The following is a 25,720-nucleotide window of genomic DNA, read 5'->3' on the forward strand; positions in this document are numbered from 1 at the left end:
AAAATATAATTAGCATGTGCCAAGTCATAGTATGTGAAAATGAGGTCACCAATGTTACCCGGATCGTCTACTATTTCCGGTAATATTGCTCACAATTTTGAGCATTCGGCATGAAACGTAGAAGCAGTGGGCGGAGCTTAAAAGGCACTGATTTTACAGGGAGTGACATAGACGCACTGGGCAGAGCTAAATAAGCAGTGATGTAGAAGCACTGGGCGGAGCTAAACAGGCAGTGATGTAGAAGCACTGGGTGGAGCTAAACAGGCAGTGATGTAGAAGCACTGGGCGGAGCTAAACAAGCAGTGATGCAAAAGCAGTGGGTAGAGCCAAATAAGCAGTGATGTAGCAGCAGTGGGTAGAGCTAAACAACCATTGATGTTGAAGCAGTGGGCGGAGCTAAACAAGCACCGATGTAGAAGCAGTGGGTGGAGCTAAACAGGCAGTGATGTAGAAGCAGTGGGTGGAGCTAAACAGGCAGTGATGTAAAAGCAGTGGGTGCGGCTAAACAGAGTGATGTAGAAGCACTAGGCGGAGCTTAAAAGGCAGTGATGTAGAAGCAGTAGGCAGTGGGCAGAGTAAAGCAGGCAGAAAAGAAGCAGTTGGTGGAGCTAGACAAACAGTGATGTAGAAGCAATGGGTGGAGCTAAACAGGCAGTACCATAAAGGAAATGGGTGGAGCTAAACAGCAGTAATGTTGTAGCAGTGGGCGGAGCCAAATAAGCAGTGATGTAGAAGCAGTGGGCGGATTAAACAAGCAATGATGTAGAAGCAGTGGGCGGAGCTAAATAAGCAGTGATGTAGAAGCAGTGAGTGGAGCTAAACAAGCAGTCATGTAGAAGCAGTGGGTGGAGCTAAACTGGCACTGATGTAGATTTAGTGGATGGAGCTAAACACAGTGATGTTGAAGCAGTGGTTGGAGCTATACAGGCAGTGATGTAGCAGTGGGCAGACCTAAACAGGCAGTGATGTAGAAGCAGTAGGCGGAACTAAATAGGCAGTGATGTAGCAGTGGGCAGACCTAAACAAGCAGTGATGTAGAAGCAGTGGGCGAAGCTAAACAGGCACTGATGTAAATTAAGTGGGTGGAGCTAAACATGGTGTTGTTGAAGCAGTGGGTGGAGCTAAACAGGCAGTGATGAATCAGTGGGTAGAGCTAAACAAGCAATGATAAAGCAGTGGGACTTCACTGTAAGCTAGCAAGGGAGTTCTGAGTTCTAAGACTCGCAGGATAACTTCATTCAATGTCGTAGTACACAACTGCTTAAATTTTTTTCTGACCTGGAATCTCTGCTTCTCTGCGATCAGGTCTCGGAGGCGGCTCTCGATGTCCTGGCTGCGTCGGCGCAGACTCTCCTCCTGTCTGCGGATGCGCTGCTGCACCTGCTCCGACTCTTTCCTCTGGGACTCCACCTCCTGCTGCATGCGCTCCAGCTCCACCTTCTCACACTTCTGCTTCTCCTCCATCTCCTTGATCAGCCGCCTGCCACAGAGCCAAACCAGCAGAAAACAATAATGATGACAGGGCCGAGAATAAACCAGCGACAGGTGAAACTGAACACATGATAAGAGACATTTACTATAAGCCATAATTCTGCATGACTTTTTATCATTTGCAAAGGACATGTAGCATTTACATATTTAAATTTATAAATGAATATTTAGAAAGCAAAACAATTACCAATTATACTGTATAAATACAAACATATACACTGACTTTATTAGGTACACCTGTCCAACTGCTTGTTAATGCAAATTTCTAATCAGGTAATCACATGGCAGCAACTCCATGCTTTTAGGCATGTAGACATGGGCTGCGACAGAAACCGCCTACTACTCACTTCAGAATCTCGCCGGAAGTAGTAAGTCATCGGGTACTTCTCGCATACTGATTTTCAAATTCTATTAATTCGGACATACTACTCGGCTCGCATACTGATTTTAGTGTACAATATAGTAGTATGTGGCTTCAGACGCAGACATGGTCAAGATGATCTGCTGCAGCTCAAACAGAGCATCAGAACGGGGAAGAAAGGTGATTTAAGTGACTTTGAATGTAGCATGATTGTTGGTGCCAGACGTGGAATTTCAGAAACTGCTGATCTACTAGATTTTTCACGCACAACCAACTCTAGGGTTTACAGAGAATGGCCTGAAAAAGAGAAAATATCCAGTGAGTGGAAGTTCTGTGGGCGCAAATGCCTTGTTGATGCCAGATGCCAACAGTAACTCAGATAACCACTCGTTACAACCGAGGTCTGCAGAAGAGCATCTCTGAACACACAACACGTCTAACCTTGAGGCAGATGGGCTACAGCAGCAGAGGACCACACCAGGTGACACTCCTGTCAGCTAAGAACTGGAAACTGAGGCTACAATTCACACAGGCTCACTAAGATTGGAGAAACGTTGCCTGGTCTGATGAGTCTCGATTTCTGCTGCGATATTCGGATGGTAGGGTCAGAATTTGGCATCAACAACATAAAAGCTTGGATCCATCCTGTCTTGTATCAACGGTTCAGGCTGCTGGTGGTGGTGTAATGGTGTGGGGAATATTTTCTTGGCACACTTTGGGTCCATTAGTACCAATTGAGCATCATGTCAACATCAGAGCCTACCTGAGTATTGTTGTTGACCATGTCCATCCCTTTATGACACACACAGTGTGCCCATCTTCTGATGGCTACTTCCAGCAGGATAACACGCCACGTCATAAAGCAACAATCATCTCAGACTGCTTTCTTGAACATGACAATGAGTTCACTGTACTCAAATGGCCTCCACAGTCACAAGATCTCAATTCAATAGAGCACCTTTGGGATGTGGTGGAACGGGAGATTCACATTATGGATGTGCAGCCGACAAATCTGCAGCAACTGCGTGCTGCTATCATGTTAATATGGACCAAAATCTCTGAGGAATATTTCCAGTACCTTGTTGAATTCATGCATGAAAAATTAAGGCAGTTCTGAAGGCAAAAGGGGGTCCAACCCGGTACTAGTAAGGTGTACCTAATAAAGTGGCCAGTGAGTGTATACATTCTGTATACATAATAGATTATATATAATCATAATAAGCATTATTAAAGCATATAAACAACACACATACATATGTGAATAATTATGAATAATTTCAGGCTTGACCGTATACACGTTCAGTACGCACACATACACATATATAGTTTAGTGTTTGTATATTTATGCAGCTCCTACATATTAAAATAAAAACTAATAGAAAAACAATCTGCAGCTGCTATTTATATTACAGCTTTCACTATACTATTTTTATTACTGTGCAACTAAAATTCTAAACTCACTATTATTCACTTAACTTTGGAATTCATAAATATTATTGTAGTTTAGTTATGAATAATAATAATAAAGTAGCACGGCTTGCTTAGTGCATTTTGCTTTCATAGCATGATGCATGTAACAGAGGGCGGGGTTTCACAATGATGCGTTTCAGTCACATGACAAACCTTTTATTTTCCAGTTTTTCCAGTTCTTCTCTTTGCTGCCTTTCAAACTCCAGTCTGGAACATGAGACGTGATTAGTGTCTCGCACACACACAGACAAACACACACAAATAGGCAAACACGCGCATTGCGTAAACACACACAACAGTGCATGTGATGAGGGTCTCCATTACTATGAGCATCCAGCAGGTCACATTACATGCGCTGCAACTATAAGCACATGCTGCAAAAACAGAGAGATGCGCACGCGCACACACACACACACACATACACACAAACACACATTTAACTACAGTGAATGAAGTGCTTCTCACAGGCATGATGAAGGAGAAATGGAGAGAGAGAATCCACAAATACTGACTGATTACTATTACACAAAAACACAACAGTTAGCAAGAGGACACCAGTTGCGCTTTGCTTCTAACCTGAGAAAGATGGGACCCTTTTCAGTGAAGAGACTGTCATGAAGAAGTTCAGAGAGAGCAAATGTTACCAAATACTGCTGCTGTATAAACACAGACTCTCAGTCTGAATTACTCTTAGTTCAGGTTGATTAAATAAAATATTATTAACAATACTGACAGTGTTTTTAAATGTCATAAATAATAATAATAATAATATAAATATATAATAAACAATAAAAATAATATAACAAATAATTATAATAATAATAATAATATAAAAATACAAAAATAAATTATATGAATTAAACAACAATAATATATATATATATATATATATATATATATATATATATAATAAACAATAAAAATAATAAAAATAATTTATATAAAATACTACTACTAATAATAATAATAATTAAATAATATAAAATAAACAATAACAAAATAATAATAAATTAAATAATAAAAAACAATAAAAATGTATATAAAACAAACAATAAAATAATTTTAAAAATAATATAAAAATTATTAATAATAAAAATAATAACATAATCAATTAAATGAATAATAAAATAATAAATAATACAAAATAATAATAATAATAATAATAATAATAATAATAATAGATACATTAAGAAAAAAAAAAATAAAAATAAAGATAAATAATTAAATAAAGAAAAAAATAATTAAAATAGGAAATTCAATTAAATGAAATTTTACTTATGCCATGAAGTTGGTCATTTCTCAAGATCATGATTAGTAAACAGTCAAGGAGTTTTTTGCACATGCAAAATCATAATCATCTAAACATCAGCAGCAAAACCATCATTAAACTCGTTTTTACTGTGCATCCTTCCATAAAATGATAAATTGCAAACAGCCAACATGCATTTAGCTGTTAATTAGGAATGCATTAATATGAAAACAACGCATTTTGTATTATAAATCTGTGCGGTTCAGTGTTGTCATTAACTTTCAGTGTTATGGTCATTAACGTTAACATTAACTTAATATTAAAAACTACACAATTGCAAAAAAATATTGCATTGCTAAAATCATTTATGAATTAGCAATATAAAAAAAAACTTAAATTCAAATCTTTTGTAAGGTTATAAATGTTAATAAAATATTAATTTCTTTAAAAAACAATGAACTACTCAATACAAAATACTAAAGCCAAACCTCTGAAAAGTAAAGTAAATAAAAAGTTGCAAATCACCCCATTCACAGCTGAACTGACTAATCTGCTGGTGGTCATTCATTTAAAATATAAGAGAAAACACCTAAAGGCCAGATTTACTAAATAAAGCCTGTGTCTCAGTGCATATGGGAGTGGAAAGTTGGTTGAAAAAAGCAGATTTGCGCTGGCATAAGCAGTTAGTAAATCTGGCCCAGCATACATTCGTCATCTTAAAGTCAAATGCTGACTAACATATTATGCATCTCCTATTGGCTGTTTTTGGGATCAATGGGTCAATCTGGCAAGCAGAGGTTAGAAGTAGGACAGGTTTACACGACAATGATGTACTAAAAACAGAAAAGGTTTTTGAAGGGTTTTGCATATTATCTTCATTTAAATGGATCTGAAAAAATGACTAAAAACAGTGTATTTTGCATTTCGGGCCAGCAGGTGGCGATATGACGTCATAAAGCACACATGCAGTCCTGTAGTCCAACAGTTTTGTTTTGGTTGTCAGCTACTCGCACATGCCTATTGACCTTATTCTTGTTGTATGAGCGGGTGCAGACATTGGAATCTTTTTGGCTGGAGACTTCCAGTCTCATTCACTTTTATTGATGTTAAGACGTTAAAAACAGCTCGTTAAGCTTCTTGATGTTGCAAACGGACATTTTCTTATTATATTATTTTACTATTTATATATAGTCATGAACACACTTGTTTATAGAGCGAGTAGTTTGACTGTTTTCTAAATAAATAAATGGTTGAATGTTAAATATTCCTAGTAATTTCTCCCATTGGAAACTGAATAGAAAGACTGAACATATATTACACATGTGCTTCACATCACCAATTTCGCATATTTACATTTTTGTAGTTGTCAATAACGGTAGCACTGGCACCTTTGCGTTCGTGTACAACCAAATTGCATTAACTATTTACTTACACTTCTGACCAATTTCTTTGGTCAAATCAAATTAAACATTTAGTTACATTTTCTGTTTTAATGATAAGCTGTGGGCAAAAGGTCATACAGGCAGTCACAATGACAATTAAAGGGTTAAAAATAGAGTAGCTTTTAGATGAAAAACAGTGTCGTGTAAACATCCACTCATGCCTCGTTTCCACACATTAGTACAGTACAGTAAAATTCAGTACAGTTAACCTGATCAGGCTCGTGTTTGTGGAAATGTGGAAATGAAGCAGTCAGTAAAGTTTATAGTATTTTGTAAATTGATTTCCACATAGATTTATACAACAGTTCTGTCTGGTTCTCGAATCTGATTGGCTGATAGCCGTGATATATTTGAGTAATATCAGCACCCGTACAGCCTCTTTACCCTTTGTGTATTACTCCGCCCACATACAGCCAGCAACAAGCAGAGACACTACAGTTTTGTTGTAAGACAACAAAATATACTTTTGAGGCTTTTTTAGTCAAGAATGTAGTTGTTTAGATTGCAACTATGCAGTTTATTTGTAAGAATAGTGCCTATTTTAAAATATTTACAATTTCTAAGAGAGCTCGTTGACGGCCATTAGCCTGCCATAGTATAGACCATGGCCGCTCAACCCTGTTCCTGGAGATCTACCTTCCTGCAAAGCTCAGCTCCCACCCTGATCAAACACACCTGAACCAATTAATTAGAACCTGAACAGCACTTAATAATTACAAGCAGGTGTGTTTGAAATGGGTAGCAACTGAAATCTGCAGGAAGGTCGATCTCCAGGAACAGGGTTGAGCACCCCTGGTGTAGATCAAAGATGGTTGATGTTTTCTATCCACAAGATGGGAACAGAACCGCATAATAAGCCCTTACGCTTAGAAGCTTATAACAGTCTGATTTCTAACTATAGCAGATCAAATCATTATTAAACTGGTAAGCATACCTGCCAACCCATTTTTCCTGGGAGTATATCGTGTTTTTAGACCAATCTCCTGCAACCATCACGTTTTTTATTTCTTCTGGAAAACTCCCGTATTGTCACCCACCCCCCTCTTTGGTACAGTCTGCAAACACCCCCGGGTTCCCAATGTTGGTACAGTACCCAATCGAAGCAGCCGCCCAAAACCCGCTGCATCCTATCCCGGTTCTCAACAGTGTTATTCACTATTAAGAGACCTCACCCCCGAACAACCCCTCCTGCCGGTCTCTCGGGTTTTCAGAGACATGTTGGCAGGTAAGATGATCTCTCTCTTTTGTACGTTGTAGTGCTGTATTTATACCGATTTGCTCGCATATCAAGAATGTGTGTTGTGTTGGCAGAATAAAGAAGCAAAGACTGCACGTGTTTAGCGTTTTTCCTTATCGCAAGCACAACAGCAGTCTGGTAGTGATTGCGTTGCTTTTTTTGGGGTTAATTGTTGTGATACCCCAATTGCAACAGAGAAAAATACTGTAGACTGTAATAGACTGTAGGGATATACCTCTGTAGACTGATGGCATTGTCACATTCAGCCTTATAATCCTAAAATGTGAGCAAAATCAGCTGTTTTGTCTTCACTTTAGACATTACTCTATAGAGAGTCATTCAAACAATAGCTCTAAAGTTTGATGTCAGCTGCAGATGCGAATGAATAGCGGAAGAAAGTAGTTCCTAATAAAAAGGGGTTTTTAGACTCTCCGTGTTTGATTTTCTTATTTATATACAGGATTGTGCCGTCGAACTGTTGTATAAACGCAATATCACATGAGTAGCAGTGAGATATGGCTGTATATCAGCACTGGTGGGACTTACAGAAAATAGATTCTGATACTGTCAAACATTACATTGTGTTAACTGTTCAAATAAATCTTCACTGTGAAGTACTGAATTGAAATTGACGTTATTTTAATATAGTGAACTGAAGTGGGCCAGTCTAAAGTTTATACTTCTGCGTCAAACGCCAGCGTATGCTACGGCGTTGACGCATAGCCCTTCACCTTCGCAGTGGCCTTTGCTGATGTGGACCTCTCAAAAAATGTAACTACACGTCGCAACGACGCGTAGCGCAAGCTCTGTCATTGGTCGGCTTGGTAGCGCTAACGAGTCTGGGCGGGATCAAGAGCCGCGCGAATGGCGCAAACCCAATGTAGCGATTGTTTACAAGTGTGGAGTTCCGTGAAGGAGCTCCAGATGGAGAGTTTTGTTTTGTGTTTACCTCATAGTTAAAGTTGTTGCACGTCCGCCGTTTCCTGCCTCAAAATGAGCGAGTTTGAGCCACTTGTACATCCAGGAAGTGTTCAGGAAAAGCAAAACAGCAGAGAAGAAACTCGACACAGAGGAACATTTACACCTCACTGCCCACTAGCGTTTCAGAAGTGTTAATGCAGACCAACAGAGACCGCGCGCAGAAGTATAAATGCACAGCTATGTGCATTGCATGCGCCGTGGGTTACGCCGGTCACTTGACGCAGAACTATAAACCAGGCTTAAGGCTTGAAACTCTAGGGCTAAAAAGGAGTCCCATTCCAGCCCTGCGAAAGACTGTTTTAATATAAATATAGTTTTGTTCAAAGTTTTATTGAGATGCATTGTTGGAAATTGAATGTGTGTTGATCGACTGGGTAGCTTTACATAAACAAGGGAAAATTAAAATCTGTTTAAAATGATTTAAAACCTACAAGACAATATTTCAGTGAATTTAAGATTTTTTAAAGACCAAAATGTTATACATTTTTTTTAATTTAAGACATTAAGACTTTTTCAAACCCTGTGGATACCCTCTGTTCCCTCAGGTGAACGGATACAGTGGAAATAATGGACAGAGCACAGAGACTGGACAGCCTAATTTAACTCAATTGGTTTGGTGAGCCATTTCGAACTCCCAAATTGAACATTGTTTTGTCAGTTCTATTTTATTTCATTTGAAGTATAACAGGCTTGTACAGTACCGTTTGCTATTTTAATACTTCTGAGAGTAGAAATGGAAATAGACCTGTACTGTACTGCTCAGTGAAAACGAGCCATTAGCATTCCCTGCGAGCTGTTTTAATGCACTTTGCATTAGCAGTACCAGCGATGCTGCCGGAGAGCATGAAGAGCGAGGAGGATGGAGAGAGGAGGGAAGAGGAGGCTCCTGGGAGGAAGAGAGGGAGGAACTGAGGAAGTAGATGCCACTCGCTCGGTCATACACACACACAGCGGCTTACCCAGGGTTATAGAGCATGACGGTGGAGAGGTTTTCACAGGATTTAGACAGATCAGACATGGATAAGCTCAGGCTGGTGAGAAGGCCACTCTGAGGAGAAACACAGAGCAGACATTGAAGGGACAGTTCACTCAAATACGAAGATTTACTCTCTAATTCTTTTTTTTTTTCTGTTCAACACAAATGAAGCTGTTTTGAAGAATGCTGAACAAAATCTGTTACCACTGACTTCCATAGTAGAAAAAAACAAATACTATGGAAGTGGATGCTCACAGGTTTGCAGCTCTCTTCAAAATATCTTCTTTTGTGTTCAATAGAACAATACAGAAAATCGATTTTAATCATTTAAAGGGAGTAAATGATGACAGAATTTCTACTTTTGGGTGAACTATTTAACCCTTAATCAGGAAAAGAACCATATATGGTAATGGTATAAATTGAGGTCTTATGAAAATGATCAATTGTTCTGTGATAGAAATGGAACATTATTTCAATCCAGCCTCTGCAAACAGAACGTTCATGATGGTCTGAAATGTGAGCTTCCACTTGCATAATCTTTTTATTAACATTCTACTGAACTTAATGTTGCCTTTTGGATGTTCTGACAGGCGAGTGAATACATGTTAAAAACAAGTGTTGGGGGGGTGAACTGTATGAAGCTTCTCTCACCTTTCTCTTTTCTCGTAGTTTAGCTGCTTCTTTAGGATGGTTAAATCTGAACATATTGGTTCTGCCGAGGAGAATGACCGCGCCTGAGTAACACAAACACAGCACAAATTAACCTACTGTTTAGGGCAAAGATGTTACTTGAAAAAACTGTTACAATTTCATGCACTGGACAATTTTTCTGTTTTGGATTTTTGGCTTGTTTTTTTAAAAAACTACAAGAAATAAAAACAACATTACACAATATCTTTTTGCATCTGTAAATTAAAAGTGTGTATATACATACATACTGTACATATACATTCATTCATTCATTCATTCATTCATTTTCTTTTCGGCCAAAGCGGAATGAACTACCAACTTCTCCAGCACATGTTTTACACATTGGATGCCCTTCCAGCTACAACCCATCACTAGGAAATGTACATATACATAAATATTTTCAGAGCCAGAAATCTCCTCTTTAGAGGCTATAATATAGTTTAACAGTTTTTTTTTCTATTTAAAAGGTTTTTACAGAGAGATTTGTTTGTGTATCTTTCAGTTTTTCATTTTAAAGGTGCTGTATGTAAGTTTTTGACCATTCTAAAGCATAAAAATACCATAATATGTTCAATTTTTGCTTTTCTGAAAAACAATGCGAAAGTCAGATATTCTGCTTTGAAAATGTGAGTTACGCGATGGTGCATGTCTCTGTTTTGGTAATTTAACCCGCCCAATGGCAGTTTTTTTTTTTTTTGGCAATTATTTTTCATCACCCTGGGTTGCCTTGGTGGAAAACTGTGTGTTTTATTTATTCAGTCAGTCTCATAGAGCCGCCCTAAAATGAGACGCAGCTTTAGAGTTCCACGAGGTGGTAACTAATTAGCAAATAATATAAATATTTCAAAATAAATAATAAATAAATGAATAAATAATAATAATAATGACAATAATAATAATTATTATTATTATAAAAATAATAAATAATATAAATATTACAAACATAAACATTAGGTGAACAGGTTACACTGTAATCCCGTGTCCTAACAAGCTACGTGACAAGATTTACAGCGATAAGCAATTTGGCTGTTTGCACCAGACGAAACAAGACAGAACTTTAAATACAGACATTCAGAAGCAAAAAATACATTTTTAACATTATTAAATGTAGATGCTGAATCTCTGATATGTGTTGGCTTGCACTGAGAGTCACAGCTCTAAAGTTAAATTTCAAACGATTTATTTTATTTTCAGGACCTGAGGTGAACTATCTGCTGCTGCTTTCAGTAGTATGGCAATACATGTCATGTGAAATGGCATTCAAACTCACATTATTAGCATTTAACACTGAATAAAGCACATGAGGTGTACCTGAGGTGATCATTGTAAGTTTTCTGTTGATCAACTGCAAGAAATAGAAGCCATTTCTAAAATATAAATTTCAAGTGTTAATTAGGACAAAAACTCCTTTTATTATGGAGAATATTCCTTTTATCGTGTGTCATTGCTTTTATTTAAACCACTGTTTGAATCAGCCTTTAGGCTAGATCGTTAGGCACACTCCTTGGTGTCGTCAATCTGGCAACCTGCGCTTGCATGTATTTTGAACCAGCAGTACAATACCAAGTTCAACCATCGGGTGTCAAAATTACATACTGCACCTTTAAATTGTAAGGACATGTATGTGTATGTGTATGTGTGTGTGTGTGTGTATATGTGTGTGTGTGTGTGTGTGTGTGACCTTGGTTAAGCTGGCAAGGCTCAGTGATCTGAACTCCATTGACTGAACACTGAGCGTCATTCAGAGGAATGAGAGTGACCGTCCCGTTCTGGCTCTCTATCAAACAGTGCTCACTCTCCAGACCCAGACCATGAAGAACTGCAAGGAAAGATAGAGAACATGAACAATAACAATTGACAATAAATAAATAGATTAACAATTAGCCAATAAATAAACTGTTGGACTCACTGATGTCCTGTTCAGTAGTGGCATCATCGCGGCCAACATACGTCCTTCCCTCCTGTAAACACACACAAACCATAAACAATTCGGCATAAATCAAATGACAAAGCATCAGCAGGACTGTTATTAACGCAGGCAGACATTCACTACCTTTAAATGATAGAGGATGATGCCGGTGCTGAGCAGATCGTCATCAATGCCGATGAGATGAGGAAGCTCTGAGTCCAGGATCACACCGATTCCCTCCTTCCTCAGAGCCAGAGTTTCCTCCTGTCGAAACAAAATCCTCACCCAATTAAAGTCTGGTTCAGTGATTGAGGAGATTAAACAAAAATGGGTTCACACCAAATGCTGATTCAGATGGCTGATTCACACATAGTCATTGCAGAGGCACGAATAGAGGCAAGTGACAATTACAGTGAACGTGCAAAATTCCAAGTCCAAACAATTAAACTCAAGTAAATAATAATTAGGGTGAGGAGAAAAAAACATCCCGCGGGTAAACTAGAGCAAGTTACGAGGTGCTTCGCGTTTGGTGTAAGCATAAGAGCTGAGACAAACCTTTAGGATGTTCTGTGTTTCGTTCCATTTATTCGTCCATTCTTTGGTCAACTCCAGCACCTGCGATAGAAAGACACGCATAAGCACAACACTGGGTTTACTGGACAGGGCATCACACTCTTTTTTTTTCCCCCATGCAGAAAGATGAACATTTTACCACATTAAATGAAAGAAAGACCGGTTTGAATGATAATTAAATTTATTTGACTTCTAGAGGGTTCCAACTCATTTTTCAAAGTCAAATTTAAGCACTCTTCAAACACTTTCCAGGTGCAATTTCAAACATTTTCAGCACATTACAAGTGTGGCAAATTAAATATTTACATGCATATACATACATCATACTACATTACATCTGATGCTATTTGTTATAGTATTTGTAGTATAGTATAGTATAGTATAGTATAGTATAGTATACAGTGCACCTGGAAAGAAAACTCATAGCGCTTCACTTTTTCCACATTTTTATGCTACAGCCTTAATCCAATACCTCACAATACCTCATAATGACAATGTGAAAGAAGATTTTTTGACTGATTTGCAAATTTATTAAAAATAAAAAACCTGAAAAATCACATGTACATCAGTATTCACAGCCTTTGCTCAATACTTTGTTGATGCACCACAATTACAGCCTCAAGTCTTTTTGAATATGATGTCACAAGCTTGGCACACCTGTCTTTAGGAAGTTTTGTCCATTCCTCTTTGCAGTACCTCTCAAGCTCTATCAGGTTGTATGGGAAGCGACAGTGTACAGCCATTTTCAGATCTCTCCAGAGAGGTTCAAAAGGATTTAGGTCTGGACTCTGGCTGGGCCACTCAAGGACATTCCTCGAGTTGTTGTGAAGACACTCTATTGATATTTGGCGGTGTGCTTTGGGTCATTGTCCTGCTGGAAGATGAACCGTCGCCCCAGTCTGAGGTCAAGAACACTCTGAAGCAGGTTTTGTCTCAGAGGTCTACAGACAATTCCCTTGTTTTTAAGCTTGGTTTGTGCTTTCACATGCACTGTCAACCCTGGGACCTTATATAGGCAGGTGTATGCCGTTTCAAATCATGTCCAATCAACTGAATTTACCACAGGTGAGCTACAATGAAGCTGCTGAAAGAATGATCAGTGGAAACAGAATGTACCTGAGCTCAATTTAGAGCTTCATGGCAAAGGTTGTGATTATTTATATATATGTGATTTTTCAGGTTTTTATTTTTAATAAATTTGCAGCAATTTCAAAAAATCTTTTTTTCACATTGTCATTATGCGGTATTGTGTGTAGAATTTTGAGGACATAAATTAATTAAATTAATTTTGCAATAAGGCTGTAACATAAATAAATGTGGAAAAAGTGAAGCGAAATGAATACTTTACGCATGCACTGTAGTATAGCAGAGTATAGTATTCTAAGGGAACATTTGATGGCACTTTTGCACCAAGCCCAACATAGAACTACTCTCATTACTCTCTTAAATGAAATTTACGCATACTTTAAATGGAAAAAAAAAAAAAAAAAAAAAAAAGACAGATAGATCACGCTCCATGCCCAGAGTATTCACTGTATGCAAAAGCAAAAATATTTATATTATTTTATATTATTATTATAATAATTATTATTATTATATACTAAATTGTTCATCAATATTACATATTTAATTAAAATTATAAAAAGCAAACACATTTATAAGCACTTAATCCAAAATCTAAGCACCTTTCAAACCTTGAAAATGCTAGATCAAAATTCAAGCATTTTTAAAGATTTCCAGCACCCGTACGAACACTGCTTCTTAAATATCTTTAAAAAAACAATACAGTTTATGTTTCACACACATCGATGCTGATGTGAATGAAATGCTAAAACTGTGGAGTCCTGCAGCGCTGATGATAATACCATTCAGTTTCGAGAGCAGAAAAGTTCACACTGCGTTTATTACTCAAACACTGAACCTGCTGTACAGCACATGATGAGCTTCAGTGGATGAACATCAGCAGATTTAATAACAGTGTGACTGTATCTGCTCAGAGCGAAAAGCAGTGATCATGAAGGAGTGTGTGTTTTATGCGTGTTTGTGTGTGTGTAGTACCCGGGCTTCGTTATGGTGCAGTTCCTCCTCCATACTCAATGCTGTGGGTGAATCCAGCAGTGCTATCTGAAAAATCACACACAATACCATAGTGAAAAAAAAGTATTAAAGCAGCAACACTTTCCAAAGAGGATTCATTAGATAATATACAATTAATGTACTTAGAATGTAGAGTACATTACAGTGTTCATCTTTGATAACGTTAATGAAATGTGCGCTTTGAAACGTGCATTGTTTTATTCGACGTTTGACGTAATCTCAACTGAAGCATGACGAGAGGGCGGGGCATAAAGTAGCTCCTTCCCTTTAAAAACAGCCAATAGATTTGTTTCTATCACAGGTCTGCCAGTAAGTGTGGTTGAGCTTAAGCGAATCAAATGAAATGGGGCGGGGCACGTCAGATACTAGAGAGCATTTGATTGGTAGAAAAATTTGATGACAAACTAAAGTATGAGGTGATGATAAACTGCAAGCTTTAGGTGTTTATATCAGGTTTATGTCTTCTAAACGTGAGTTTTGTCACTGTTTTGGAGCACACTAGCTAGTACATATCCTAAAACTAACATACAAACATCTAAATTTTAATTATTACGGGACCTCCAATGATAATAAAGTTGACTAGTGTTAACTCACAGTGCATTAGCTAATGTTAACAAGCATGGATTTGGATTTTAATAATGCATTAGTAAATGTTGTACTATGATTAATAAATACCATATAAAATGATTCATTATGAATTCATGTAAGTAAATAAATGAACTAACATTACTTTAATGTAAACTGACACTGAAACAAACTACGATTATATTAAAAAATTCCAATACAAAAGCTTAGATAATGTGTTGAGACCTGGTTTCCCTGAGCGAGCAGTGCTTTCAGGCGTGCGATCTCGGCCCGCAGCTCTCGGATGAGGCGAACGTTGGAGTCCTCATTAATGGTGGGCTTGTTGATGATGTTTTTGGCACGGTTAGCATAGCGCAGTGTGCTTAAGGTCTCGCCGTAGTTGACGTCAGCAGGTGAAATAGCTGGACAGATTATTTTAAACACACAATACGATCACATACACATGATAGAAATCAAAAACCTTTATAATACTGTATACTTCATATTCAAACCTTAATCAAAGTTGTCCTAAAATTACTCAACAACACTCACTCTTCTTCTGTATATACCTTATTGAAGAGTGATTACTGAAACTGATACTGAGACAGACTAAGATTATATTAAATGCTGCACTATGATTTATAACTACCATATACAATTATTAATTATTAATTAAAGCAAGTATATGAATGAACTAGCATTAACTAACATTAATTTTAATGAAATGTTTGACCATTAAAACTGAGACTGTGACAAACTACGACTATATAAAACAAATACAAAATAAAAGCTTCTGTTGTATTCAAAATGGACTTTTTCAATATTTACTCAGTATGCATAAAATGTTAACTTTATATTGCTATATTTACTCAGTATTCGTTTAATATTTGCTCAGTAAAGCAATAATTTACAACCAAAATAGATAAATAATAAAAATAAAATATTTGAAAAAATTATAACAAATATAAAACATGTAAAAAAGAAATTAAAATTAAAATACATAAAATAAATAATAAATAAAACAAATAAATAAATACAAAATAATTAAATAAATAAACAAATAAACAAATAAAATTAATTAATTAATTATTAAATATTTATTAAAAAAGAATAATAAATAAATAAATAAATAAATAAAATACATTATTATAAAACCATAAAATTGTATAAAATTGTAAAACTCCTACTGTGGATTAAATAAATAAAAAATAAAATAAATAAATAAATAATAAATAAAAATAAATAAATAAATAAATAATAAATAAAAATAAATAAATAAACAAATAAATAAATAAATAAATAAAATAAAATAAAATCCATTATTATAAAACCATAAAATTGTATAAAATTGTAAAACTCCTACTGTGGATTAAATAAATAAAAAAATAAAATAAATAAATAAATAATAAATAAAAATAAATAAATAAAATAAAAAAAAATCCATTATTATAAAACCATAAAATTGTAAAATTCCAACTGTGGATTAAAAATAAATAAATAAACAGATGCAGTCAAAACAACAACAGTCATGTGACTCACTAGCGATCATGATGGTTTTTGAGTTTCCTCCCAGACTGTCCTTCAGCAGCCACGTCAGCACAGAGTCTCTGTAAGGAACAAACACTTGCTTCTTCTTCAGTTGACTGTTTCCTCCTTCCTGCGACAGATCCGCTACAAATGCAAAACTTTCAGCCATTAATACTCAAACATTCATACATGTATGAAAACAACACAATAATGATAAAAGCCTCTCACCTAAGGCTGAGATAACGTTGCCCAAAGTGACCAGAGATTTGTTGATATTTCCACCCTCTTTGAGCCGGACACCAGTGGCTCCAGTGGCATCTGCTCGTTCACTGCCCGCCAAATCCACCAGATGAATCTTGCTAACTGTCTCACTCGGCATCTCAGCGTCAAACTTAGCCTGTCAGGGGGGGAAAATCAATGAGATTTACAGTAATAAGCAAAAGTCTTAAGCACTATACCAGCTTTGTTGGGCTAAAACTTTTGCACAATACATAACCAATCAGTCTCTGTTTAAAAACTGAACAGAATAACATATAGGAAGCAACAACAACACAAGGTTTCCCCTTTAAGCAAAAGTCTATGTTTAATGTGGCTTCCCTTGGTACTGTTTTCATACAGCCTCAATAATGTTCAGGTCTGGACTCTGTGGAGGCCATTTCATTACTATTATCATGCAAAAAAATGAAAACTATTACCACTGAAGTCCTTCCACTACTGATGCCTTCCACTACTGTGAAACGGGTCCATGGTGTGCTAACAGTTTTTATTGCAGAAGTTAAGCCAGCCAGTAAACTGTGTATTTATGTGCGTATTGTACGCCAGTCACCTGTGTGAAGTTGATGGTGAAGATGGCATGCGAGCGGCTGCTGGCGTCGTTCATGCCTGTGCTAGCTGTGGTGCGGTTGATGTTTCCAGCCTCCATCAGCTCCTCCACGTCACTGTAGTTCTGCACCAGGTGCTTCGACAGATCTGGAATCAGTGAAGAAACATTTGTAAACACTGACAGCGACTGTCAATCCAGACGCCTATGAAAGAGGCCTTTAATTGGTTTATAACAGCCTGAATTGCAAGATTTACAGCCAATATTTAAATGGCTTTCAATATTTCATGCAATACTACTTAATACTGCAATATTTATTTAATATGTACTCAATATTTATTAAAATATCGTAAGTTGTTCCATAGTTATGTAAAGTATTGCTAATTTTTACTGATATTTACTCAATATTTTCTGATATTGCAATTTTAAAATCTGCCTAATAGCTAAATACATTTAACAATATCGTTAAAAACTGTTATGTACTATGAAAGTCAAGAGGTATATTTGCTTAGTTAATACTAGAAGACATAACATCTTTATTAAGGTAAAAAAAAAAAAAATATATATATATATATATATATATATATATATATATATATATATATAAATATATAAAAAATATATATATATATATATATATATATAAATATATATATAAAAAAAAAAAATATATATATATATATATATATATATATATATATATATATATATATATATTAAATGTCTGTTATCCATTACATAAATTTGGAGATTTTTGGTTGCGGTTTAAAGTCACGGTCTTACCTTCTACATAGGGTCCCTCTTTAGGGTGCTCTCTGACTCTGAGGTTATAAGTTTTTGCCATCTTTCTCCGTAACAAATCCCGCACGCGCTCGTTGTAAATCTCCAAATAGCTGCCAGCATAAACAAAAAAATAAATAAATAAATCACAGTAAGAGCTGTATTTCCACATGCACACTTCAAATGACTTTTATTTTGTACACGCACATTACTATAGCTACTGCAAGAGCATCATTTCTGTGCTATCGGTTTCTATAAGGCAGATATAGTAACATTGGCAATAAATATTAAATACCTAAATAAATAAATAGTCAATAACCCTTAAATGTCTGAGTTTATGGCAGAAAACTGACTGAAATCAGTAGAGATGTATGCTATATCGGCAGCCATATCGGCCGATATAATGTTTATCAATATCGGTCCAATAAAAAAAATTCAACCGGTATCTCAAAGCCAATAAATTATGTATTTTTCTGCAGGTTGAACCTCTTCACAGGCTTGCTACCTGCCACATTTTTATTATTTTACTGGTATTTTGATTTTCGTTAATGTTTAGTGACTTAGTTGCTTTATTTATGCTTTTTTGTCTGGCAGTAAATTTTTTTAAACATAAAAGAAAGACGGCTGTATAAAAGAATAGTTTATTAATAAAATTCAGAGATCAGCTCAAATATTTCTGAAGTTACTGTATGTGTTTGCATTTCATTTTTGCAATCATGCAGAAAAATTCTAAAAAAGTACAGTTATCGGTTAATATATCGGTAAATAATTATCGGTTATCAGTAGGGCTGAATCTGCGGACAATTTTTGCAATTTCTGTGCACAATTTTGTAAAAAATCTGCAGATTTATGCAGAATAATTTTGGGAGTATTGTAAACACTTAATATATGAAATAAAAAATTATATAATAACAATGAAAATCCAATTAAATCCACTTTTTTTGGTAAACAAAGCAAGTTTCTCATATAATATATCTACTAAAAGACAGAAATATTTTATTACAAACTGCATTGTAAATTTGATTGATTGATTGATTTGATTGATTGAAAATTGATTGAATAAAAATAAATGTACACACATTTACACAAGAAAAGAAATAGACTTAATGATGGGCTGGAAATCTGCGGATTTCTGTGTGCGCAGATTGTGTGTGGGCCTAGTTATTGGTCAGAAATTCAACATCGGTGATCCCTAGATTTTTTTCTTATTGCTAAAGCTAATAATGCAGATCGATGGTGCACACTATGAGTTATCTGTTTCTGCTCATGTTTTTGTTCATCAATGACTCCAGAACTCAACTTACCTGACCTCCGTACGGAAAGAGGCTTCATCTCTCCGAGTCATTCCTGAAATCCGGCTGAATAATCCTTCACAGATGCGTGGGATCAGTCCGAGGTCTCCCTATAAAGTAGCAAGTCATGACTCAGAGCCAATATTCAGCTCGCGAAAAGTTTAAACAGAAAGAACTTACAGGGATTCCCATCATGGTGTGTGACTTCCCTGATCCAGTCTGACCATAAGCAAAGATGCAAGCATTATATCCTTCAAATGCTGACTTCAACACATCTGTGCCCAGATCCTTAAACACCTGAAATCACACATACATGCGGGGGATGTTACTGCATGGGTTAATGTGTCAGTGCAAAAAAAAAAATCAAAAGCTAATCATAAAGTCAAGATATGGACTCAAATGTACTGCTAACAATGCCTTTAGGATCAGGATTTAAAATCTGCCTCTGGGAAGCCAGCCCTGAATCTCACTATTTTTGTTTTTAAATGTACCAGATGGTTGTTACATATCAAGAAACAAACCTTTCTGAACACAAACGCTCAGAGGATTAATTACGAATCAGACCTGATTAGTATTCGGTATAAATGGGGCCATTTAAAAGTTTTATTGTTCACTGGTATTATAAAAAAAATTACACACACTTACACACACTTACACACACTTACACACACTTACACACACTTACACACACTTACACACACTTACACACACACACACACACACACACACACACACACACACAAACAAACAAACAAACAAACACACACATATATATATATTAAAATTAAAATATATATATATTATATATAATATATTAAAATATAATAAATAATAAATACATTTAATATAATAAAAATTGGTCATATAAATAAAATTATAATTATTATTTTTTATTTTTTTATTTACAACAAATAATATAACATACATACATACACACATATATAATATAATATAATATAATATAATATAATATAATATAATATTATATATATATATATATATATATATATATATATATATATATATATATATATATATATATATATATAAACATGTAATCATTTTTATAACATACATGTAGAAATATGCCAGTAATATAATAATATAACTGTAAAAAATAATTGTTAAAGCAATAATAAGTAAAACAATTATTAAAGTAACAACTTAACTAATAATTATAATATAAATATTATAAATGTGGAGTTTATTTATTATGTTTAAGCCCAACTACAACAACAGTAATAATAAATTATTTGACAATTGTGACAATTGTGATTGTGCAAATAAATAAAATCTTATAAAAATATAGAAATTTGGGCTCATAATTAAATAATTAAGAGAGAGAGTTTTAATTTTATTGCCATTTCAGCTTCTATGGCTATGTCATGGCAAAAAAAAAACAAATCAAGTTTACCACATTTTATAAATACCACTTTTCTATAGTAATAAAAATGTCCTAATAATTAAAAGTCATTAACAGCAATAAATAATACACAAAGTAAAATAAATAAATAATAATAATGATAATATACAAGATAAAAATCTAAAAGTTTTTTAAGGTTTCCTTTTGATAAAAATTCTACAATTTTAGAAGGATTTACATTTTAAAAAAATATTAAATAATTTATCATCCTAATTCATGTTAAATAGAATTAGCATTGGGGCAATAATAAGATAGTCTCAAAATAAATCAAGTAATGCATTTTAATAACTCGTTTATCTGAAGAGACTTCATTTATGTCAATCAGTTTTATTTAAGGAAATCACAATTAGTTTACATTATTACGAAAATAAAAGTAAATAATCACGTGTAACTATTTTCTTTAACTATTTAAAGTTTAAAGTGTTTTAGTGGGAAAATACCTATTAAGATTATTATTATGGATTGATAATCACATAATTTTTTTTAATTATTATGCCCTTTGGATTCAACTAAAATATTAGTTTTTCATTAATTAAATTATACAGTTTTTAATTATGAGCAATTTTAAAGCAAATGCAGATTACGTACATACTACTCATCCACCTAAAGCACTAACAGCTCATTTGTTTTGACACCTTAATATTGTATGTGTATGTAAATGCATTTATTTATTTATATACTTTTTTATTTATATATAAATATATATATATATATATATATATAAATATATTTATATATAAATATATATATATATATATATATATATATATATATATATATATATATATATATATATATATATATATAWATATATATATATATATATATATATATATATATATATATATATATATATATATATATATATATATATATATATATATGCATACATATATATATATATATATATATATATATATATATATATATATATATATATATATATATATATATATATATATATATATAATTTTGTGTGTTTTCTTTTCTTCAGTACATGTTAAAAGTTCCTTAAAAATTATTATAGCAGTTAAAATAATAATAATAATATTGATGCACTTTATTGAAATCTATTCACATTTTCCACTGACCTTCTCCTGTGAGACAAAGCAGGCGTTTTTACAGTCTGACGAGTCGTAAGAGAAATCATAAGTGAAAGTCTTGGTTTTCTCCCGTACAGAGTCTCCAGTCACTCCGTCTGGAATCTAAAATGTAAAAAAAAAAAAAAAAAAAAACCCATCGCAATTAGTCTAGAACCGACACTTTAATCTGAAGAGATCAATGGTTTGTGGATGCTCAGTACTTTTAAGTTGGAGATGGTGGTTTTATTTCCTTCCATTTCAATGATGCATTTGCCAGACAGGTCTTTCTCCCTGTGCCAGAGAAATCAATAATGCATTAATAAAAGATATGTTTATGCACTTCATTTATTACTGACGCACAGGGTAAACATTCAGGCATTTACTCTCGAGGGAGATGATTTAATTTAGAGCACTCAACACGTTAAATAAGGTGTCTACTATAGACCTAATGCTTTTATAAACCGTTTAAGATGTAAAGCCGGAAAAAAGTGGTAAATGCTTCAATTATAAGCATTTTTAAATGATCAAATTATGTTTCTCAAGGTAAATTATAGCATTTTGCTTACAGTTAAAGTTTAAACTAATTAAAAAGTTTTTTGGCATGCCACTTTATTATCCGACTCGGGCAAGGGAACAAATTATTGCCTAAAACATATTTCTGCTCTTCTGTTATAGTGTTAAAGAATGAGCTTTATAGTGTACATTCCCACAGGACGTACTACAAAATAGCATATTTTGTCAGTGAAATATTATCATTAAGCTGCAAGTTTATTTGCATATAAAAATAAAATCCCCAAAATCGTTTTTTTAATTAAGAGCTAATTTTAACACTCTCATTTATGTCATTAATGTTTGCTTCTACATTTGCTCTAACACATTCAAGAACAAAAACAATTCCTCCATATACATTATAATTCAAATATAAATATTTTATTGACATATAATAAATATTTTATTATTTGATATGATTTATATGTATAAAAATATTGTCATTAATATCAATTTTCTCTCTCTCTCTCTCTCTCTCTCTCTCTCTCTCTCTCTATATATATATATATATATATATATATATATATATATATATATATATATATATATATATATATATATATATATATATATATTCACTGTGGTGCAGTGGATAACACAATCACCTCACAGAGAAGGTTTGCAAGTTCTATTTATTATTATTTATGTTATTATCATTATGCTTGCTGGTACAAATAATAATAATAATAATAATTGGAATTAGTAATAAATATTAATAACAGTAATGAATATAAAAGTCATAATAAATTGGGAGCCAAAAAAAAACCTCGAAAATGCCAAAAAATAAATCTGATATAAAAATAAACATCTTTCATGGCCAGAAACTAAATAAAGTAAAAAACAATTGGATCATTTTTCATCTAATCCATTTAGTATATATTTTATTTACTGTCTTAAATAGACTACAGTGAGAAATCATACCTTAACTACCCAATAACCACCTCCCAAAAAACTTTAACCTAAATAACCAACATCTATATTTTATAATTTAATAATCCTATGATTGTTATTACTATATTTTTATTTTATTGAGTTTGATTTTAATTGTTATAAAATAAAAAATAATAAACACAACAATTATAATCTCCTAAAAGAACAATGTCAACAATAATAAGACTAATTTTCATCATTCATTCATTCATTCATTTTACTCCGGCTTAGTCTCTTTTATCATCAGGGGTCGCCACAGCAGAATGAACCGCCAACTTATCCAGCATATGTTTTGCACCGCGGATGCCCTTCCAGCTGCAACCCAGTACTAGGAAACTAATTTGCATCATTATTAGCAAATTTGCATCTTTAAAATTAGTAACAATACATACAGCACAGTGGGTTAACCAATAATAACGTAAATATAAATCGATTATTAATAACACATTATTATTATTATTATTATTATTATTAAACTCAGAGCTCACGAGTTTGCGGTGGGTTTAATACCGTTACTTGTGTAAATTTCACGCTGCAGCTTTTGAGAGAGTCATACAGACATGTGGTTGACATACTTATTCACATACAAATAATTATTCGCGTATTTCTGGTCACTCACCGTCTGTTCATGGGACGAACCCGCACTGCCACCCGGACCGATGCCATGGCACATCCCTGAACACCAAAACACACACACACAACACACACACACTTCAGCCGCTTCTTCTCATATGCGACTGGCACACCTGTACCCGGCGAAAAACAGCTCGAAAATAAGCTGTCGCCCGGCTAGTGTTCACTCAACAGTCATCGCGAAAACAGGACGAGTTTACGGGCAGGACGCCGTTGTTTCTGTTCGTATTATTTTTCCCGGAGTGATTCGCAATGTCCTGCTCTTTTGCTGGCATTCAGGACGTGTGGCGGAGTCGAGTGCGCCACCTGCCGGTCTGGAATTATCAGGAATCACAATGGATCAAGCTGGGAATGGAATGGAGATAAGCAAGTATATCCCGGAAACTATTTTAATGAGACCTATCATGCCTCTTTTTACAAGAGGTAAATCGCGGCATAATACTTTTTACAAGAGGTAAAAAGAGTCTCTGATGTGCCCAGAGTGTGTATATGAGTTTCAGCTCAAAATACCACACAAATATTGTTTTATAGCTCTTTGAAACTTCTTATTACAGGCTTTGATTCACATCGTGGCATTTTTATTATGCTTTTAAACAACAGATACATGACAATATAGTAAACAAAATAATGCAAGGGTGATAGAAAGTAAATAATAACAACAGCACAGAAAATAAATAAATAAAACAAACATGAAACAATTAACTAAAATTTCAAGGGGGTCCCTAAGAAGTACTTAAATCAAACAGAGTACATCACATCATAACAAACATACAGCTAAAAAAATAAAATAAAAAAATAAAAAAACAAGCAGCACACTTCACCTAAAACACTCTGCACAGTCTAAAGCCTACCCAAACAAAAACATATCAAGCAAATAATATGATATACAAAAAATCAGCAATTGCAACCAAAATTAATAACATTTACAAGTTTTTTACAAAAACAAAGATAGATTAATCCTGAAAAGACAGAAGAAGGGAGATTAATCCAGTCAAAAGGAGCTTTGTATTGAAAGGACCTACGGCCACTTAACTATTTTTATAAACAGCATAAAAACAGGTGACCTGGATTTGTTTAATTAATTATGATTTTATGATGGTGCTCTTTATTTGTCTTTGTGCTCATTTGCTATTGTTAATCCTTTCTGTACTTTTCTATTTGAATTAGTAGGCCTACGTTTAATCCAATAGGCTAATAACAGCATGTTCTAGTTAACCTTAACCTGCATATCCTTTAATTAGTTCTAACTGATACTAATCTACCGGATAATTAATGTTCTATTTTCTATTCTATTTTATTTTATTCTATTCTATTCAGTTATATTACTTTTTTAATAAGAGGCATATCTCTTTATAAAATATAATATAACAATAAATGACCAACTAAATTCTTAAAATTTTATTTTTATCAAATAAATACTAAAAACAAAAACAAATATATATACATACACACATATATATATATATATATATATATATATATATATATATATATATATATATATATATATATATATATATATATATATATATATATATATAAAATGAAACAATAAATATACATTACAGCTGAGTGGAAATCCAATTAAAATCTAATTAAATATGAAATGCATATATAAAAAATGACTACTGTAAAATTTCAAGT

The 25,720-nt window shown here is 33.9% G+C and overlaps 1 protein-coding gene across 6 annotated transcripts in view; it reads right to left on the reverse strand.

Annotated features, from left to right (window-relative positions):
- Nucleotides 1-24,325, reverse strand: part of kif16ba (kinesin family member 16Ba) — a 39,646-nt gene extending 15,321 nt beyond the window's left edge. For 2 of the 6 annotated variants that reach the window (XM_073954703.1, XM_073954700.1), the window contains exons 1-21: nucleotides 24,063-24,325; nucleotides 22,186-22,255; nucleotides 21,974-22,087; nucleotides 19,640-19,756; nucleotides 19,472-19,569; nucleotides 18,171-18,280; nucleotides 17,394-17,536; nucleotides 16,796-16,964; nucleotides 16,580-16,711; nucleotides 15,287-15,462; nucleotides 14,438-14,503; nucleotides 12,362-12,421; nucleotides 11,951-12,070; nucleotides 11,807-11,858; nucleotides 11,579-11,716; nucleotides 9,859-9,941; nucleotides 9,191-9,279; nucleotides 9,055-9,117; nucleotides 3,899-3,931; nucleotides 3,476-3,529; nucleotides 1,279-1,480 (exon numbers count right to left, since the gene is read on the reverse strand). In XM_073954703.1, coding sequence (XP_073810804.1) covers nucleotides 1,279-1,480; nucleotides 3,476-3,529; nucleotides 3,899-3,931; nucleotides 9,055-9,117; nucleotides 9,191-9,279; nucleotides 9,859-9,941; nucleotides 11,579-11,716; nucleotides 11,807-11,858; nucleotides 11,951-12,070; nucleotides 12,362-12,421; nucleotides 14,438-14,503; nucleotides 15,287-15,462; nucleotides 16,580-16,711; nucleotides 16,796-16,964; nucleotides 17,394-17,536; nucleotides 18,171-18,280; nucleotides 19,472-19,569; nucleotides 19,640-19,756; nucleotides 21,974-22,087; nucleotides 22,186-22,255; nucleotides 24,063-24,109 — 2,136 coding nt within the window. In that variant the 5' untranslated portion in view covers nucleotides 24,110-24,325. The remainder of the gene's footprint in view (nucleotides 1-1,278; nucleotides 1,481-3,475; nucleotides 3,530-3,898; nucleotides 3,932-9,054; nucleotides 9,118-9,190; nucleotides 9,280-9,858; nucleotides 9,942-11,578; nucleotides 11,717-11,806; nucleotides 11,859-11,950; nucleotides 12,071-12,361; nucleotides 12,422-14,437; nucleotides 14,504-15,286; nucleotides 15,463-16,579; nucleotides 16,712-16,795; nucleotides 16,965-17,393; nucleotides 17,537-18,170; nucleotides 18,281-19,471; nucleotides 19,570-19,639; nucleotides 19,757-21,973; nucleotides 22,088-22,185; nucleotides 22,256-24,062) is intronic. The other 4 variants (XM_073954728.1, XM_073954712.1, XM_073954735.1 and 1 more) reach the window with 2 other exon arrangements.
- Between the last annotated feature and the right edge of the window lie 1,395 nt (nucleotides 24,326-25,720).

The sequence above is a fragment of the Danio rerio genome, chromosome 1, assembly GCF_049306965.1.
Source record: "Danio rerio strain Tuebingen ecotype United States chromosome 1, GRCz12tu, whole genome shotgun sequence".
NCBI classification, from domain to species: domain Eukaryota; kingdom Metazoa; phylum Chordata; class Actinopteri; order Cypriniformes; family Danionidae; genus Danio; species Danio rerio.